Genomic DNA, 20,099 nt, shown 5'->3' on the forward strand with positions numbered 1-20,099 from the left:
TTTAGAATATACGGAACAGTGGTAGTAGTCAAATATATTTTTCATCAAACATGATTAAACAATGACTTTTAATCTAAAGCCCACTCATTTGTGTGAATTTCTGATATAGATTATAGTATATATGTAAATGTTGACATTCTGATATAGTATTAAAAACTGTATTTTAGCCCCTCTGTGGCATCTCTGTAACATCCATAAGTGCTATGTACCAAATGTGTCTTTTAATTAATAATTAATTAATGACAGCTTTCCTCAGCAGTAAGAGTTTGGGCAATTAATATTAAGCACACACTTTATCCCATGCCAGCTGAATATTTTTCTGTTAGAAATAGAGAGGTAATTACAGAAAAATCATTACAGCATCTGAACATTAGAAACTTTGTGGTGAGAGCAGGCCAACAAACCCCACAAGCTTGTTCATTCTTTTCACCCAGATAATCCAAAATAACAAGTCATGAGTTTCAGAGCATCTTGATGCTCTGCAATTTGCCTATCAGACAGATGCTCCCTGAGAGCAAACTCCCACTTGGACAAAGCTGACAGCACCATCAGGATAGTGTTCATTGATGTTACTAGTGCCTTTAACACCATTTTTCCTCATCGTCTGGGGAAAAACTTGAAACCATGCATCTTGATGTCCCCACATTCTCCTTTATCATGGAGTGATAGAACAGAATTGCCAGAACAGAATTTACTTCCTGAAGGAACACTGGTCTTTTGGTGTAAGTACAAGCTGCTGGAAATGTTTTAACATTATGTAGTAGCCAGTGTACTGCTCTGTGCTGTAGTCTTTTGGGGAAGCAATTTGAGTTCAAAAGACACACAATGCCTCAACAAATTTATCAAGAAAGCCTGGACACACTTGAAGCTGTTATGGAAAAAATAATGGTAAGAAAATTGGATGGTATAATGAAAAATCCCCTCTCTCCTGGAGCACTTTTAGCCACAGGCTCATTTCACTGCAGTATTCTAAGAAGTGCGCCTATGTGGATTTTTTCTGCTTGCTACTATTAGGCAATTCAGTGCTCACTGCCAATATCACAAATTAAATGGTTAAACACCATAAATTTATTGTTACAGTTTCAGTACAATATTTATCTGTCTGTGAGTCAGTTGGTTGGGTGGTTGGTTGTATTATTTGTTCTGTGAGCCTGTATCTTTCTTTTTATGCTTCTGCTGCTGTGTGCATCTAAATTTGCCCTTTGGGATTAATGAAGTTAATCTAATTTAATATCTAATAAATGCTTTCATTATTTATCTGTGATACATGTCAAGGTTACTGGCCTATAGTTACTTGCATCTGCAGGATTACCCTATTTATACCCCAGTATAATACTTACTAGCCTGTAGTCTTTAGAAATTTCCCCAGTGTGCAGAGATTTTAGAAAAATATATGCCAAGTGTCTATATTTGTACTCACTAACTTCTTTAAGCACTTGAGGATAAATATTATATGGTCCTGGTGTTTTGTTTGATTTCAGCGTACTTAAACTAAGCAGCACTTCTCCCTTTACAATGTCCAATTCAGTAACTCCCTCTTTAATATTCTCTGTTACTTATGGGAGGTTATCGACTTCTTCACATGTATAAACTGTCTGTATATTCTACCTCGCCTTTACAAATCCTAATATTCTTCACCTCCTCCTTAACTATTCATTTACTATAAAAATATTCAAAGAATCTTTTTGGGTCATCTTTTGCCTTTTCTACAAATTTCCTCTCTCTCTATATTTTTAACCGTCCTATTATTCCTTTTAGCAACTGTTGTCATGCTCTCATGTGCCTTAAGGTTACCATTGGAGTTGCTAGTCTTATATGTATGCTAACCACTATTTTAGTAGAAAATCTGTATACTTTTTCCCTTTTAGCTTCATATTTTTCCACCTCAGAATTTTATTTAATTATTTACTGCTTCTAAATTTTGGGAAGAAGTCATTCTACATTATGGTATATGTAAAATGCTTAAACCTGCACACATCTCCACTTCTGTCTCCACACTTAAAAGCCTCTCCCAATTTATCTTACTCAGGCTTTGGTGAATCTGCTCAAAGTTTGTTCTACTAAAATTAAATGTGACTGTTTTTGATTTAAAATACAGTATACACTCTGTCAAAACACTGTGAATTCTATTATATTTTTCTGCCACTGATTTGAAAGTACCTGGCATTGATTGTGTAGTATTTTTGAACAGGTGCATGCAGAATGAAATGCTTTCAGTTCTGCCAGTAGAGCGTGAGCTTAAATGGTACTGCAAAAACTTCAGCTTGTGCACAGATATTACAGTTATTTTCCACACTATACTATAGTACAAATCAACATGGACTACACACAAAATATTTGTATTTTTTGTGAAAGTAGTAGCAGTAATTATCATGGACCTTATTTTATTTCTGTATGGGATACTATAGAGTAACATATCAAACTTTAACAAGGCAGGCAGTAAGATATTTAAGACAACTCAGGGGTGGATCAATAAATAGATATAAAAGGGAGTTGCAAAAAAATCAGCTGTTTAAGCCTGGAAAAAGATGATTTGTTGTGGCAACCCCTAACGGGATCAGCAGAAAGAGGAGAAAACTAGTAACTCACGAGCTAACTGTATGGCATATGAGAACTTGAGAGCAACAATTAAAAAGGATATTAGAAAGGTTAAAAAAACAGAGAGAAATATCACAAAAAAAGCAAAAGATGACTCAAAGAGGTTTTTTTCAGTATTATAGTAGTAAAAAAACAGTCAAGGAGGAGGTGTAGAGTATTTGTAATAGTAAACATGAGCTAGAATATACAAACAGAGAAATAGCAAATGCTTTGAACTTGTACTTTATTGGCATTTAAACCTGTGAAGAAGTCAATCTCCCAAAGGTAAAAGGGATTACTAAGGATGTTCTTAGTAATGTGGAAATGGTAGAGGGTGAAGTACTAATTGAATTAAATTGGCTGAAATTCCTAACGTTTGCAGGCCAGCAAATATTATCCTGTTGTATAAAAAAGTGTGATAAGGCAGATCCAAAGCCAGTATGCCTTCACAGATACAGTAAATAAATGGAAGCAATTATTAAGGAAAATATTGAGCAGAACATATCTAAAAGAGGAGTATTAGTAAATACAGTACTCAATATGGGTTCAGATGAGGAAGGTCATGTTTTACTAATATGCTGAAATTATATGAAAGAGCAACAAACGTATATGATAAGAGAGATGCATATGATATTTATTTTGACTTATAGAAGGCTTTTGATAAAGTACCACATGTAATATTAGTGATCAAGCTGAAAGCTGACCAATTCTGGGAACAGTCTGTAGGTTGGTGCAACATTGGCTCAAAACACAGGAAGCAAAGGGTGACAGGAACTTTTTCAGAATTAGGTGATACATATGGTGCTAGCTCCAGGGCAGCTGGTCTTTTTACATAAACCAACTGGACAATAACATAATCAGTAAGCTTAAGGTTATTTTTGCAGATAGTACCAAACTAGGTGGAAGAGCAGATTATGTAAAATTAGCTATGTTATTACAGAGGGACTTAGACAGCATACAGAACTGAGCAAATTTGCAGCAGATTAAATTTAACATAAGCAATAGAATACCTGTAGAAAGTAAAATTGTTAGCTTTGAATATACAATGGGAGGTCTGAAACTTGAAATTACACCTTATCAGAAGGACATAGTAGTCCTAATGGACTCATCACTAGCTACATCCATCCAGTGTACAAAACTGACCAAGAAAGCTAATAGAATGTTAGGTTATATATCATGATGTATGGAGTATAAGTCAAGGGAGGTTATTCTTTAGTTATATGTGCACTAGTGAGGTCTCACCTCAAGTATAGTGTTCAGTTTTGGTCCCCGTATTACAATAAAGATGTAACAGTGCTAAAGAAAGTCTGGAGGAGAACAATTAGGCTGATTCCATGACTAAGAGGTATGAGCTATTAGGATTGAAGGAGTTGAACCTTTTTAGTTTAAGAAAATGGAGATTAACAGGGAACATGACTGAAGTGTTTATGATTATGATAGAAATTAGTACATTGGACCCCAGTTGTTACTTTATAATAAACTCGGCAGTTGGAAACTTGCTAAGTGCAGATTTTGCACAAATATTAGAAAGGTTTTCTTTACACAGAGAACTATACACATATGGAATAAATTATCACTTTGTGCACATCCCTGGTTACAATCAACTTATAGTTAAATGAAGTGATAAATGTGAAATAGTGACATCTCAGTGCACATTAAGGTTGCTTTAACTATAAAACTATGAACATTTCATTAGATTGGAAAAATATGGATCTCTGTGTTGCCTGCATGCAACATTTAGGTCAATGTGTTGGACACCCTTGTGGAATACTTGGGTTATATGTCTCCTTTTCCATGCACATGGGGATAGGTAGATCAGAAGCCAATACTGACCTTAGGGCAGTTCTGGTTCACCCTTTAATCCCAGACTTTTGTGCATACCATCCAGTGATGAGGCTTTAACAGGTCTGAAAATGTATGGTTTGTCAATTTATTTATGTTCCTGCATAATTCCTGACCCTTAAAATTTGCTTTGCAAGCAATGAAACCATGAAAATGACACCCCTCTACCTGAGTCATTAAGACCAGGAATAATTTCTAAAACAGATGATAATAAGTACACATTTTTTATTTTTTTACAGCACACCGTCATGGTCTTAAAATTACTAATTAATTACTTAAAGAATAACTATACTGTATACTTATACTACTGTGTACTAAATACTGCATAGGTTTAGGGAAATATTTAATGTAGGCCCATTTTAAAGATGCTTACACTTGGAAACTAAATCTTTAGCAAGGGAAATGTGGTATATAAATAAAAGGTGTTATTATTATTATTTAGCAGTGTATTCAAAACTGTTCCAGGGGTATGCTGTGTTTTTCATTTAATTTTACTTTGCAACATCTGTGTCTCCTATGCTATGCCAGTTTGAGGGCTGCTGCTGTTATTATAATTATTATTATCCCTGTTGTAACCTATAATTTTTTGGGCCATCCTCCTAATTTTTATGATTGGTCAGTGCCCCTGCACATCACACTGTAATGTAATGACCTGGAAGGACACACTTCTCAGACCCAAAGACACTACAGTATACTGATTATAATATTTTGTAAAATTTTGTTAATTTCTTGAAACTGTTCAAGGTTTCAGTCACAATTTATGTTTCCACATTGTAGTGTTTAGTTAACAGTGTAGGCATCTTTAACTTGCAGGACATGGTTTGAAACAGCCAAGGTAGAGAAACATGCAGGAGGACAGCACAGCCAAGTTTCATTTTGCATTCAATTCTGTGTAATACATTTTTTTATTTTTAATACCAATTTTGTGTTTTTATTGTTTTAAAGCTAATCATTTTTACTGTTTTGCATTTTTCCAAAAATAATATATTATTTTTTTTCTCCAATGTTAAGAGAATATACTGCTTCACAAAGTCTGTATAGCAATACATATTGTGTGTGAATTAAGTGTATCATCCTGTGGCTAATAAAAGAAGAATACTAGGGGAGATGGTGCAATTAGGCAGCAAAAATGTACCTTGTCTAAGCCACAATTATGAGAAGTACTGTGATTGTTATGCTCACCAGCAGAAGCTCTCTTTTTGTGTTGCTACCTGTTGTTGGCTTCACATTTGTAGCAGTTATGGAGTCAGCCCTGCAGTCAGGAATACCGTTACATGTTGGATTTTGGAATTTATCACACCATGCCGACCCTATAATTTTAAATGCTCCCTTACCATTTTGGTCTGGTGCTAGGGCTCCCATTAGCTAAATTAAAGCTGGTGTTAAAACTAGAAACCTGTACTGTTTTTAACTCATGCTGGGTATCTTAAACTGTCCATGTCAAATCGCTTTACGTGTGGACGATTGCTGTTGAATGTTATCCTTGTAATCAAGTTTAGCTTTTTTTTAATTGCAAGCTTTAAATCTCTTTGTGCAGCAGATATCATATTTCTATAAGCTTGTCTAAAAGACCTTTGCTTTTACTTAATGACATATTAGGTTTGTTGACCAAGGTTTTGTTGGCAGGACAGACCTAATCCTTTTAGTTGGGAGAAGCATGTCTTCACAAATTGTAGTAGAGGTACTTGTAATATCATAATGTTCTTCTAATCCTGACTTGTTTTATTAAACATACCCCACTCTGTGTACTGAAAGCACCCTTGCATGCATTGAATCCAATCTCAAGTCCAGAGCTTAATTAACATAATCAGAGCTTAATTGACATAATCAAGTTGTGAAAAGGAAAAAGAAAGTTCAGCAAAGCTCAGTGGTTAGCAAGCACTATTTTTTGGCGTTGACTACCAGCACTCTTAGATGCATACTGGCTCTCATTTTGGTTATCCATTCTACTCCACTGATCTTCAACCCCACCCCAAGGTCACAATACTGAAAACTGATCCTTCCTCCAACACCCTCTCTTATACTGTGGTGCTCCAAACTCAGAGGGTGAAATGATGGTCTTAAGATAGAGGCTCTTAAATTCCTAATGGATAAGCCATTGAAATTGTATAATGACAATCGAATTTACTGCTTTGTGCTCCTCGTTCTTCAAGTTAATACATTAGTGTAAAACACAGGATACCAGTACTTATGTATATTCACTTTGAACTGCTTTGCATATACAGGGGCACTCACATCATGGCTGCTACAGCTCTGTGATATCATGTTGGCCTAATTGCCCAAGCTAGCTGCACAGTGTATTTCCTGGAAAATATTTTATAAATAAGGTTACCAGCAACACAGAATGTCTGCTGCGAAAATCACTTTAGGGAATTTTGCCAATGAATGCTATTGTGCATTTTGAAATACATCTCAGATGTATACTTACAGACAGTTAGGGTGTGCAGTATTCCAAAGGATTTGTGTACTGAAACAGACATCTGATTTTCCTTAGCAGTAGCCTAGTATGCCACAATCCCCCAGTGGTGTCGCTTCACTGTATTTTATTAAGCCACTTGTGAATTATGGTGTATTCATATAGCTTATTCAGCTCTTTTCTAACTTTTGTTACTCTTCAAACCTACTATGTCTTAAATTGTACTCCTGTATCATTTATATATGATTTTTCATACAGTATATCGTTGGTTAAAATCCCTAGAAGGTCTTTGGCAAGTGGCACTGATGCCTATAATTAACCTTCTCATCTTTAGTTTTCTCTAATCTAAGAAGCACTTTCATATGCACATGATAGCTTACTTTACAATGCAGATATATTTAAAATGACTACAAACAACAGAAGAAACACCACAAAGGTAACACTACATAGTTCCCCTTTCCTAGCTATGATTGATATTGGCAATATGCACTATTTCTATTTTAGTTTCTGGTCTTACATCCCATTTGAATTTACAAATTCACTGTTCCTTAAAGTTATTTTTTACTGGACTTGACAATTGGGGCATGAGCAATTGGGGAGATGGGGAGCTCTAATCCATGTTCTCTGGCAACAAATTGTGCCATGCACTATAGTACTTGGCAGGTCTCATCAGTCTATTTTCAGTTTGTTAATGTTTGAACCACTTGATATGGTTTGATTCTGGAGGAGACATAACACAAATTACATGACCAAGTATTACTACTACTACTAATAATAATAATAATTGTTTACATTTATATAGTGCTTTTCTCACTACTCAAAGGAACTTTTAAATTGCATTCCAAGGGCTATCAGAGAGGATGTCTCAGTAATGTCTTGATGCACTGCTATGCTGATGAAGAATAGGAGTTGTAGTGGCTACTTGTCTCAGTGTGGATGGTATAGAAGACAATGATTGGGTGAGGATGCTGTTTACCAATTCAGTTAGGCTGGTTTGAGAGTTGTATGCAGTGGTGTGTTTTTGTTTAACTCCCAAACTAGTAAACTGAGGACCGTCACCAAAAAGAGGATATTTCAGTATGTCCCCAGTTTTCTGCCACTTTTGGAGATTATGGAGGTCCACAAAGCACCAAATTATTTGAAAGAATCACAAGAATAACATGGTCTGAAGGATCACAAAGGTTAGTACCAGTAAGCTGAAATGAATTGGCAACAAAACAAAGTCACTAAACTGGAGTTGAAGACAATTAACTAAGCAAGAAGTTGGAAAGTGGAGAATTCAATGACAAGAACTTGTGGTTAGCGTTGTTTAGAATTTATTCACCATCTAGGACAGGGGTGGGCAAACTACGGCCCACGGGCCACATCCGGCCCGTTGGTCTTTTTAATCCGGCCCGCCGAAGATTGGTACAAAATTGACCAAATCAAATCATATCATAATTATGACTGCATTCATTTGACCTTGTCCTGTAATGCCTAGCGTTCCACCAGGTGGCGCATTAGGCACAGTGATACATTGACTTGATTTTGCAGAGCCCGGGTTACTCTCTGTTATTACTCTGCTACTGCTCTGAAACCCATCTGCAACAATGAGTGGGCCAAAGAAAAGAAAACTCGACAGTGAGTGCCGAGTGTTTAATAAGGAATGGACAACTAAATACTTTTTCACTGAAGTCTGGTCAAAGGCTGTATGTCTTATTTGCCAGGAAACCATTGCGGTTTTAAAGGAATACAACATCAGCCGTCACTTTTCCACAAAGCATGCTAATTACGCTAACAACCAGTAAACGCAAGAACAGACGGCTACCGCTCAGAGGTTGGCAGCTAGTTTGCAGGCTCAGCAAAACACCTTTATCCGACAAACTGCTATCGAAGAAACAAGCACGAAGGCAAGTTATGTGCTGGCATTCAAATTAGCAAAGACCAGCAAGCCTTTCTCCGAAGGGGACTTTCTCAAAGAGTGCATGGTAGAGACAGCAGGTGTCTTGTGTCCTGAGAGCAAGAACAAATTTGAAAAAATTAGCTTATCACGCAGGACAGTGACTCGCTGTGTTGAGCTAATTGACGAAGACTTAGCTAGCAAGTTAAACAAAAAAGCGGAGTCATTTACATTATGTTCCTTGGCACTGGACGAAAGTAACGACATAAAGGACACTGCTCAGCTTTTAATTTTTATCAAAGGGATTAATGACAATTTTGAGATAACGGAGGAGTTTTTGGCCATGGAATCCCTAAAGGGGAAAACGCGGGGAGAGGACTTGTATGACAGCATGTCGGGGGTCATAAATAGGCACAAGCTACCCTGGAGTACGCTCGCCAACGTTACCACAGATGGATCGCCAAATCTGACTGGAAAAAACGTTGGGTTGCTCAAAAGAATCCAGGATAGGGTGAAAGAGGACAACCCTGAGCAGGAGGTAATTTTCTTACACTGCCTAATCCACCAGGAATCACTGTGTAAATCCGTATTGCAGCTTGACTACATAGTGAAGCTAGTTGTAAAACTCGTTAACTCTCCAATGTGACACCATCTTAAAGGAGAAGTTCAGCTCTCCTAAACTGGATGAGTTTTATGCTTCATTAAGCGCAGCCAAATTTCCAAACATCCAGAAGATGGCACAGAGGATGCTCGTGTTGTTTGGCTTTACTTACAGTATGTGTGTGAACAGACTTTTAGTGTTATGAACACCAACAAAGCACCCCACAGATCTCAGTTGAGCAATGAACACCTCAGATCTGTTCTGAGAATTGCCACAACAAAACTAACACCAGACTTCGAGGCACTGTCAAAAACGGGTGATCAACAACACTGTTCCCACTAAAAGTGAATATAAATATTAACACTGTAATGTCTTTTTTATGTTTGTTTGATATGTATGCATCTAGTGCTGGCCCGGTCCATCTGTCAAATTTTAAAAGTCAATGTGGCCCCTGAGCCAAAAGGTTTGCCCACCCCGATCTAGGATGTTACAGTGAATGTGACGCCAGCTTTCATACCATTGCATAAATATCATTTTGTTTTGCAGTCTCCAAGACTATGTCTCTAACAACCAATCATTGCAATATTGCCAATGGTTTCACAAAATAGCTATACACAATTAAAAATAAATTGGCATCATGGTAAACACCAAAACATAATTAAAACAAATGAGACTTTGTAAAAAAACACAGAAAAGAGATCACGATAAATTCTGAATTTCTGTGTTCCCAAAATGCGAAGAGAGAAAAATTATTTGAACATATATACATTTTTAAATTTCAACACATCACCTAGCATGGAGAAACAAATTTTCTAAGGTTAGGAATCCTTTAAACAAATGTGTTCTGTGCTTTGATATACTGTAAAATCTGCAGTTATCCTAATATTAAAAGATGGTAAATGTTCCATCAGAAATGCATCTAACATCTCTGATGGAATGATTGACTGGAGAAATTTGGCTGGTTTACCTGGTGGAATCTTTAGCTGATTCATTCTTACATGGTACCCATCAAAAGGGTTGTTATGGTAATGCCTTTTGGTTTTAACACCTGTAGTCTCCTGGTTATGTTTTTATTTCTTTTTCCACCGCCTAGGTGATCTGCCATTTTCTGTATCACTAACAATACATCTGGAATACAAGACTGTTGGATTCTGCTTGACCTATGTGCTGGATATTCCCTCACAGATACCTCTGAGTACAAGTTTCTTAAGTTATTGCAGGCATTCCTACACTCCAATAACCTTTATAGGCTAATAGGCACTGTGGTCTCAGCTTCTCTTGCTAGCCGTCATGTGTTTTCTCCTAGTGGCTTGGATGTCATCTGGCCTCTTACAAAGGATTCATGGGTTTACTCTTTTCTTTATGTAAAAAAGGTATTACTTACCCTTAATAAATGCTGGATAAATGACAGTTAATGGCAGTCCCAGTGGCTGCCCTCTAATACCTTGAAGAACTTAATTCACTTCCACCAAAGTCTACTAATACCTCTTTCACCTTGTGATGTTCTAAGAGGTTTTAGTTTCAAGTTGGATTGCCTTTCAATCTGACAAAGAACTGCACACATAGTGACCCCTGTCCACTTACACTCAAGCTTATAATTCCTCCATTATTGCTAGTATGGTTCTATCTCTTGTTTAAATGTTTCATGAAGGGATGTTTCCTTCTGTTTGCCAGCCTTTTGGAATTCAGGCTTGCTTGTACCAATTTACTTGTCGGACAAAGCTTGAGAGTTTTCTTTTATAATAAAACAATAATAGCAGTATTGTATAAAGCATTTTTCATGCAAAAAGTGTAGCTCAAAGTGCTTTACAATATGTAAAACAAATTTACTAATATAAAAACAAATTAAAATAAAACAGGCCCTAACTGAATCAAGTGTAAATTAAATTAGTGTTGATTATAGTCAGTTCTTAAGTTGCTAATAGATAAAATAGAAACATTTGATAATAAATGCTATGATAAGATGATCAGGTGCAGAGGAAAATTTTAAAAATTAGTATGCAGGATGTTGTAAAAAATAAACTCCTAGATATTCCAAAGCCAAGCGACTACCCATGGACTAAAAAAAAAAAAAAGTGACCAAGTTGTTCCTTATTACAATTATGTAATTTCCTAGAAAATCTGATGCAGCAGGTCTAATCAATAGATGTAGCTTCCATCTTACTCCCAATACAAAAGACATCAAAAAATATTCCAATCAGGTGGCAGTGGCACAGAGTGAGTAGTAACTGTAAAAAATAACATTAATAGTTAGGACTTTATTAAAATTATACTCTATGACACATCTAAGTATACAGATTTTCTACTAAAATAGTGGTTAGCATACTATTTTTATTACAATAATACTAAGCTCTACAACACAAACATACATTAGCACATTAAAAAAATGTATAAATGCAGTGGGACAGTAGTAATATTAATTTAAATTTAAGGAAGAGTGTGATTTACACAGGGCTCTAGTTCATCCTGCTTGTACTTCAATTGTTTAATCATTGTTATCTTAGTAGTGCATGTTGTCATTCTACTGTAAATGTTGATACAAAGTCCATGAAAAATACATGCAAAAATGGAGACAGAACTGCAGATTCTACAGGTTAGCCCTTGTATACATACCTTGGGTTGCTAGTTACCGGTGACGTCATGTTTATAGCTCTCTCAAGGGCATATGATATAGTGTAGGCACAGTTCCCCAGGTATTCCTCATTCATTTCATCCCCAACTACCAAGAATATCCCAAAATAGTTTAAAATTATTTTGATATAATTTATTCACCTGAAATGTTTAGGGTCACTAACAAAGCGGAATGCTGCAAAATGTCAGTTATTTTTACATGCACTTTTAAATGATCTGTTCGTAAACAAAATGTGCTTTTTCAGAATTTGTATCTACGTATGTTCATTACTGGTGTGTTTCTGTCTTGTTACTGATTATTTAGCTATTTTCCAGTGATGCATTGAGCCCCATAAGTGTCAAGCAAAAAGAAAAAAAAAATCTGTTCAAAGTAATTATGAAATTGTTCGAACGAATTACATAACTTGTTCAAATGAATTATGTAATTCGCTTGAAAATATTTTTATCTTTTTCCCCTGACTCTTATTTCAGTAGTATAAGCCCCGTTCAGCACTAATTTGTTCTAACAGATTATTATTATTTTTTCCATCTTGCAGTCCAATGGAACGCCCCGTACGGTTTTCCTGGCATACATTTCAGTGAACAGTAATGTGTTAAAATCAGTGAACCAGTAGAGGAACTAGTTGCAAGACCACCACAGTTTAAACAGTTCTTTTGAGGAGTCCAGAAACAAGCTTCAAATAAAGAAAAAGTTACGAGAATGGATTTATGGAATTTTCTCCAAGAAAGTGATATTCCAGAGTCAGTGGTGGAAACATTAATAGAAGAAAAGGCATTGATGGCACTGAACAGTGTATGGAAGACTGAAAATAATTGGCTGGCTATACTCTTCCAGTTCACTGTATACCAGGAAAAATAAATAGCTGCTGAAATAAGAGTAGGTGGGGAAGAGTGAGGGAAAAAATAAAAATAATCCATTCAAACTTTTTTTTTTGGCCTCACACCTACAGGGCTCTGTAGTTTTCAGAGGTAATAAGAGATAAGAAAAAAATGCTGTGACATTTATCAACACAGAAGTCCCTTAACAGTGTCCTATCATTGATAGAAGATTATAAATCAGAAAAAAATGCAGTGCATTTTTTTGTTTAATTAGTTTTCAAGAAGGTAACAGTATACAATCAAGCCAATAAAATTTGCATAACTTATACAACAAATAACTTCAAAATCAATCTCAAGAAAGAAAAAAACTCCAGAACATTAAAAAATAAACATACAAAAAATGAACCTAAAAGAACAAGAATTCAACCCCTACCCAAGGAAATAAAGGAGAGTGAAGAGAAAGGAGATAAATGAACACACACGCATACAAATTTTTCCCCCCTATATGAATGCTTGTTCTAAAATTTCAGTTAGGTGGTCTGGAAAAATGGGTTGATTTCTTTTAACAAAATTTCTAATTTGAAAATAGTGGAGAAATTGTGTTGCAGGTAGGTTAAGTCTGAAGCATAATGGTTCATAAGATGAAATACATTATCTATGTACAGTTCTCTTAGTTTCTTAATCCCAAACATTATTCAAAGATTAAACACTGAATAGGTTGAAAAAGGTAATAATCATATAGTAGAATAACAGATAAAAACTTATTTGCCTTGAAGTAGATCCTTCATTGGTTCTATATTCTAAGTGAATTATTGGTATAATGACCAAAGTTAGCATTTACAGGGGCAGAAAGCAGTGCATGTAAAGAGGTGCAGCAAGATTTAATTTTCATTGCTTACCAGGCTAGTATAAATTAATCAGCTTTCCAAGTCTTTATAATATGTATATTTACCGCCCAGTAGTAAAATTAAGTAGCGCCATGCCACCTACAGCTTTTGGTCTTTGTAGTGTTTCCTTTTGAATACGTGAACAACTTGAGTTCAAAATAAATTAGGTTAGTTTCTTAAAGGATAATTTATTAATTTGTAATGTATATAGGGATGATCTGAAACAGAAAGAGAAGCTTAGGAAGGATGTTCATCTTGACAGTATTGATTCTCCCTGCTAAGGTGAGATTGAGGGCAGGCCATTTGTTACCATCTTTTTTGACTTTTTTCCATGCTCTTACAAAAATCGTGCTATAAAAGATCCTTATATTTACTAGTGATGTTTATCCCTAGATATTTAAACTGTTTTGATAGAATTAATGTATATGTGTCCAGTCTAGTTTGGTGTGCTACAGAGTTCACAGGAAAAATCACACTTTTATTCACATTAATTCTGTGTTCAAATGTCTTTTAAAATTCTGTTAATGTGCTAAGGACTAATGGTAAAGATTTTTGTGGGTCTGATATTTAAAGTACCGTATCATCTGCATATAGTGAGATTTTTTTGTTTGAATCCTTCTCTGATTTCCCCCCATTTATCTCTGATGTATTTTTGAAAATAAATAGTCATTGACTCAATGGCTAAAGCAAAAAGTAATGGTTATAGAATGTACCCTATTTGAATACCATGTTATGGTCTGAAGTAGTCCAAGTTCATTTTGTTACTAAGAACAGAGGCTTCTGGACTGGTATAAGTTAGTTTTATACTGTTTCAGCCAAACTCAAATTTGTGCAATGTGGTGAAAAAATAGTCCCATTCAGCTCTGTTAAATGTTTTTTCTCTATCCAAAGATAATAATCTCTCTAGTGTGTTAGATTTTGTGGGTTCGATATTATGTTAAACAGATGCCAAAGGCTTGAAGCTAAATGTTTGCCTTCAATGAATCCAGTTTGGTTGTATGATATTACAGAAGAAAGCATTTTCTCAAACCTTCTTGCTGAAGCTTTGGAGAGTATCTTAACATCATTTTTCTGAAGCGACATTGGTCTGTATGATGCACATTTTAGTAGGTCCTTATTTTTCTTTGGCAAAATGGTAATTAATGCTTGTAGAAAAACTTAAGGTAGAATTTTATTTTCTTTAATAATAAAAGAGCTAAGCTGGTTGATTTTTTTTTTTATAAAATACTACTAGGTAGCAATCAGGGCATGTTGCTTTCTCACTTTGGACTGAGTTTATAGCATCCAGTAATTCTGAGAGTGTTAGTGGTTTGTCAGGTTTTTCTGCAATAGAGTTTTGAGCTGTTGTATTTTGTATTGTATCAAAAAAAGTCCTTAGATTGTGTCTCATCTCCTTTAAACTGAGTGGAGTATAAGTACTTATAGTACTCTTTAAAAATGTGTAAGTTATATTTTTAAGGTCCATGATCTCCATTTGCGTTAGTAATTGGTTACTGTGCTGCAGACTTCTTGCTTGTGGATTTGGTGAGCTAAAATCTTGTTAGCCTTCTCTCCATGTTCATAATAAACTTGTCTTGTTTTAAAAATTAGTTATTCAGCTTCTTTTGCTATCAAGAGATTACATTCTGATTGCTGAGCCTGTGTTTCCTGTAAAGAGCCTGTTTTAGAGACCTGGCATATTCATTATCTATAATGAAAATTTCAGACACCTTCTTGGTCTCCAATTTATTTTAATGAAATATGAAAAAAATCTGTCCTCTTAAAATGACTTCAAAGTCCCCCAAAGTGTTCTTGCGGAAACCTCTGAGGATGCATTAGTCTCTAAAAAATAGATATATATACATTTTTTTGGAGATTAACTCTGTAATGTTCACATCTGCTAATGCGATGAGCTTGTAGAGCATAATGATTCGAACTCCAAAATAAGAGGAGCTTGATCAGGGATAATAATAGCATTATACTTACAAGATTTAGTAGTAGGCAATAAATTATTATCGATGAAGAAGTAATCAACTCTTGAGTAGCCATAATAAACTGGTGAGAAGAATGAATATTCTCTTGAATTCAGATTTAAGAATCTCCATGAGTTTGTTAATTATATTCCATTACAATTTAGATTTTGATGGAGACCTTTGACATTCCAGCTTACAAAGTTCAATGTTTGGTCAGATAAATACTGCTTCTGAATGTCTGGGAGCATATTGTAATCTTAAGTAAAATTGCTGAGTTGTTTCAAGATTTAGCTTTAACAGTAATTTCATTTGTTACTGCCAAGTATTATGCTTAAGGTGCTTGCCATTATGTTTGTACTTACAATTATGAGAGTAAAAAGAATTGATATTTTGTAACTTGTTGTCTTTTCCAACCAACATCAACCCCAGACCCACTCCCAATAAATAACACAATTCATACAAAATAGAGTTTTGGTGCAATTTTTCATTTTTCCTAGTAAATACATTTAAAATACATAAAAATAGTACACATAACCTTACAGAGTGCTATTGTAATGTTCATATACTGTATATGTTATTGTGAATGCAGAAGAATTATTTATTAAGGCGTTGAACTCTCTTAAGTTTTATTTGTCTGATTCTCCCTGACTCATCAGTATGAGAAAATGCCCAACATATGATAAACTGTTTGGCTCCTCCCGATGCCTGATTATGCCAGCCATTGAACTTTTTACCCACTAACCCACACTGCCACCAATTTTTGGACCTCTAGACCCCAAAAAATACATTTATTTACCCACCATTTTTTGAGAATGTTTTGTTCAGAAAATTACACCCATATCATAAAGGGTAAACCTATAGGTGTCCTCAGCAGAAATGATCAGACAGACTTGAAATTGTGCATGCCACATCAACTGACCCCAAGGGTTTAACCCCCTAATGGGATATGAGTGGTCAAATTCATTCCTTTTTATGAAACTTTGAAAAAATGGAGATCAGTAATACAGGCATGTTGAGTGATTTTTTTCGGTATTATTTCATGGTTGCTGATCGTGAATATAATACTTTTGATATCTGATTCTGTACCATTGGTACTAGCCTTGTAAGAGTCACTTCTAGAAGGTTAAAAATGACATATTTCAAATCTGTGCATGGGGGTATCATTTTAAACTATTTCATAGTCAGTGATTACATATATGATGTTATTATTGATCCTTTGCTAGAGATCAAGCCCTCTATGGACCACTATCAGTGGATGAAAAATGGCAGATTTCTTTTAAAATTTAGAATATTAGACTTTATACATTTAAATTGAAGTTCATATTTTAATATTTCATATATATGACATCATTGTTCTTTTTATTATATACTTCTATTTCATGAAATAAATCATTACATTTCTTATGAACACTCCAAATTAAGATGGCTTGCACTAATTCAGACTTTAGACACTTGTAATTTTACTCATCACATTATAATCAAGAACACCTTTGCATGTTTGTACAAAAAGATTACATATATCACTGGAAATGTTAATTGAGTTTACTGATTACTCAAAATAAATGATATGCTTGAAAGAACTCAAATTTTCTTTAAGAACAAACTAAGAAAAATGCATATCAATTGTAAATATTGGCCGTACATGCTTATAGCACAAATATGCCCACCATGTTTCTAAAGTTTTACATACAGCCTATCAAAAAAATGAGCATTGCATTCTGTGACATAAATAGCCAGAAATAAATCTGATGAGTGGTGAAGTCAGGGTAGCTCTGCCTATTGGGGGGTACCACTCGCAAAAAACACATTGAAACACAATAGTTTTCATTTAAATACTTAAAAAAACATAATAGGGCGGCACGGTGGCGCAGTGGGTAGCGCTGCTGCCTCGCAGTTGGGAGATCTGGGGACCTGGGTTCGATTCCCGGGTCCTCCCTGCGTGGAGTTTGCATGTTCTCCCCGTGTCTGCGTGGGTTTCCTCCGGGCGCTCCGGTTTCCTCCCACATTCCAAAGACATGCAGGTTAGGTGGATTGGCGATTCTAAATTGGCCCTAGTGTGTGCTTGGTGTGTGGGTGTGTTTGTGTGTGTCCTGCGGTGGGTTGGCACCCTGCCCAGGATTGTTTCCTGCCTTGTGCCCTGTGTTGGCTGGGATTGGCTCCAGCAGACCCCCGTGACCCTGTGTTCGGATTCAGCGGGTTGGAAAATGGATGGATGGAAAAACATAATAAAAAAATATTTTTCATAAGAGAGAATAACAAACAGATTTTGTAATATAGAAACATAGTAAACAATGGCAAAAAACATTAAACATAAACCTAAATCATGATTATCCATCCATCCATCCATCCATTTTCCAACCCGCTGAATCTGAACACAGGGTCACGGGGGTCTGCTGGAGCCAATCCCAGCCAACACAGGGCACAAGGCAGGAACCAATCTCGGGCAGGGTGCCAACCCACCACAGCAAATCACAATTATATTAACATAATTAATTAAAAAGATGAATTAAGTTATTTACAAAATAAATAAAATCTTTTTGAATATATACTAGAAAACTTTGCTTTTATTTATCAATTTATTTCAGTAATACATTTTACTGTATGACTAATTCAGAACTTACATTTAAGCATAGGAAAAAAGGATTTGAGGGTATTTCCACACTGAGAAGGAATGAAAGTAAAAGACAAAATGTTCTGGCTATATAGCGTACATCAGATGTGCAACTGAAATGAAAAGAGAAAGTAACATATAGGGAGAGGAAGAAGAGAAGAAAGCCAGAGCAGGTGAAGCAGAAAAGGTAAGAATAGGTGTGAACTAGAATGAAGAGAGAGACTAAAATTGGTCATTGAGACTTGGGAAAATATGTGATCCTAGGCTAATTTTGAGTTTCTTCTGATTTCCTTTGGAGTTCTTGAAAGCAGTGTATTTATTTTGTTTCATATTATTCAAGTATGAAAATCTGTTGACATACTTCTTTCAGAGTGCCTAGCTCTTAACAACTGAATCCAAATTTTTTTTTTTTAATTTATTGAAAACATTGAATTATTGAAGGCTTACTTTCGTAGATTCCTTTATTGCACTGTTTCCTTTTCATTTTTACATTTCAGCTTTTTTTGTTTTGCTTCTATGCAAATTGTTTCTCCTCCTTGCCATTTTATTGATTTTCTCCCATTTTTATGTTTCTTCCACCTTCTTATTAAATTCTTTTTAATTTGTCATCTTTGTCATTAGAGCTATGATAATGTATTCAATTATTGATGTTCTTTACTGGTCTTTATTATTTTTGTTATTTAATGTTTCTTTCCTACTTAATCTCTTTCTCCTACTAGTTAAATGGTCCTTTTATTGCCAGTATTTGATTCCTTCTTAATCATATTTGGTCTTATTAACACTCTCTCTTCCCATCTGCCTAATTATTTAATTTTCACAACATCCACTTTAATCTTACTGTCTCTTCCCTGTTGTTGTTTTTCAGAGTACCTGTGACACACTCCGCAGTCACTCGGACAGTCTCGGATTCACGCCGAACATGTTACCTCGTCACCCGACTATAAGCAACTTTGAGGAGTTTGCCTGTTGACAAGAAACCAAGCTGGAGTGAAAAAGGAGTTTATGGTGAACATCAACAATAACTTGTAAAAAAAATTCTTCAGAATTATAAATAAATTTAAAAAAAACTTTATAACAATGCCTGAAACTAATAAGATGATACCTAAAAAAATACAAACTTCCAGAACAGAACTCAGGTTAAATTCATCTCCAGGCATCCCTATTGTGTGTTTTGCTTTTTTCTAAATTGTTTGTCTGAAATTTAAATTTAAAAATTCCACATTTATTTGCTACTTCATGCCATTCTTGATACATTTCACAATATTTAAATGTGATACCACCATAGCCAATATTAATTTTTTAGACTAGACTCACTTTTTTATAACAGGAATCTCTATTACAAAGTATACCTTTGGTGTAAAATGTCATCTAGTAAATGTTAGAAATAATAATGTGTTGCTATTACTAGAAAAAGAAATTACTTTAAAATTAGCAAATAATCCTGGAGAAAAGGTAGCATATACTGGAGCAGAATACAGGGTCATGAAGATGGAACAGTTTTAAAATGTAACATTTTTCAAATATCAAAAGAGCCAAGTTACCTATTTTGATAATACTTAGAAAACCTTACCATCTAATGTAATATTTACTAGGTTTGGGCATATCTTCTTTAAGGTCTATGAACTAAATTCAGAAAAAGAATGGTGAGGGAGAGCTATTGCCAAGTGATCACTTTCAGTCTGATGTAGCTTTATTAAGTTTCCATCTAATTGACTCAAAGAGTACCACTGCTTCATCCCTAACTGAAGTGGGCATTTGGAAAGCTTGGGGAGCTTAAAAATAAATTAAACATTGAGATTTTTTATACATTATAAATGTAAGCACTAGGTTTTGTTTAACATTTTGTGTAAACATTAGGAAAATTTCTTCACACAGAAAACCATA

General features: G+C 35.1%; 1 protein-coding gene across 6 annotated transcripts in view; it reads left to right on the plus strand.

The window, feature by feature from the left end:
• Positions 1–19,737, plus strand: part of asic1c (acid-sensing (proton-gated) ion channel 1c) — a 1,328,607-nt gene extending 1,308,870 nt beyond the window's left edge. For 2 of the 6 annotated variants that reach the window (XM_051928821.1, XM_028803265.2), the window contains exon 11: positions 19,081–19,710. In XM_051928821.1, coding sequence (XP_051784781.1) covers positions 19,081–19,159 — 79 coding nt within the window. In that variant the 3' untranslated portion in view covers positions 19,160–19,710. Of the gene's footprint in view, positions 1–19,080 lie in introns of all 6 variants that reach the window. The other 4 variants (XM_051928824.1, XM_051928825.1, XM_051928823.1 and 1 more) reach the window with 4 other exon arrangements.
• The last annotated feature ends 362 nt before the right edge of the window (positions 19,738–20,099 follow it).

The sequence above is a fragment of the Erpetoichthys calabaricus genome, chromosome 6 (assembly GCF_900747795.2).
Source record: "Erpetoichthys calabaricus chromosome 6, fErpCal1.3, whole genome shotgun sequence".
NCBI lineage: Eukaryota > Metazoa > Chordata > Cladistia > Polypteriformes > Polypteridae > Erpetoichthys > Erpetoichthys calabaricus.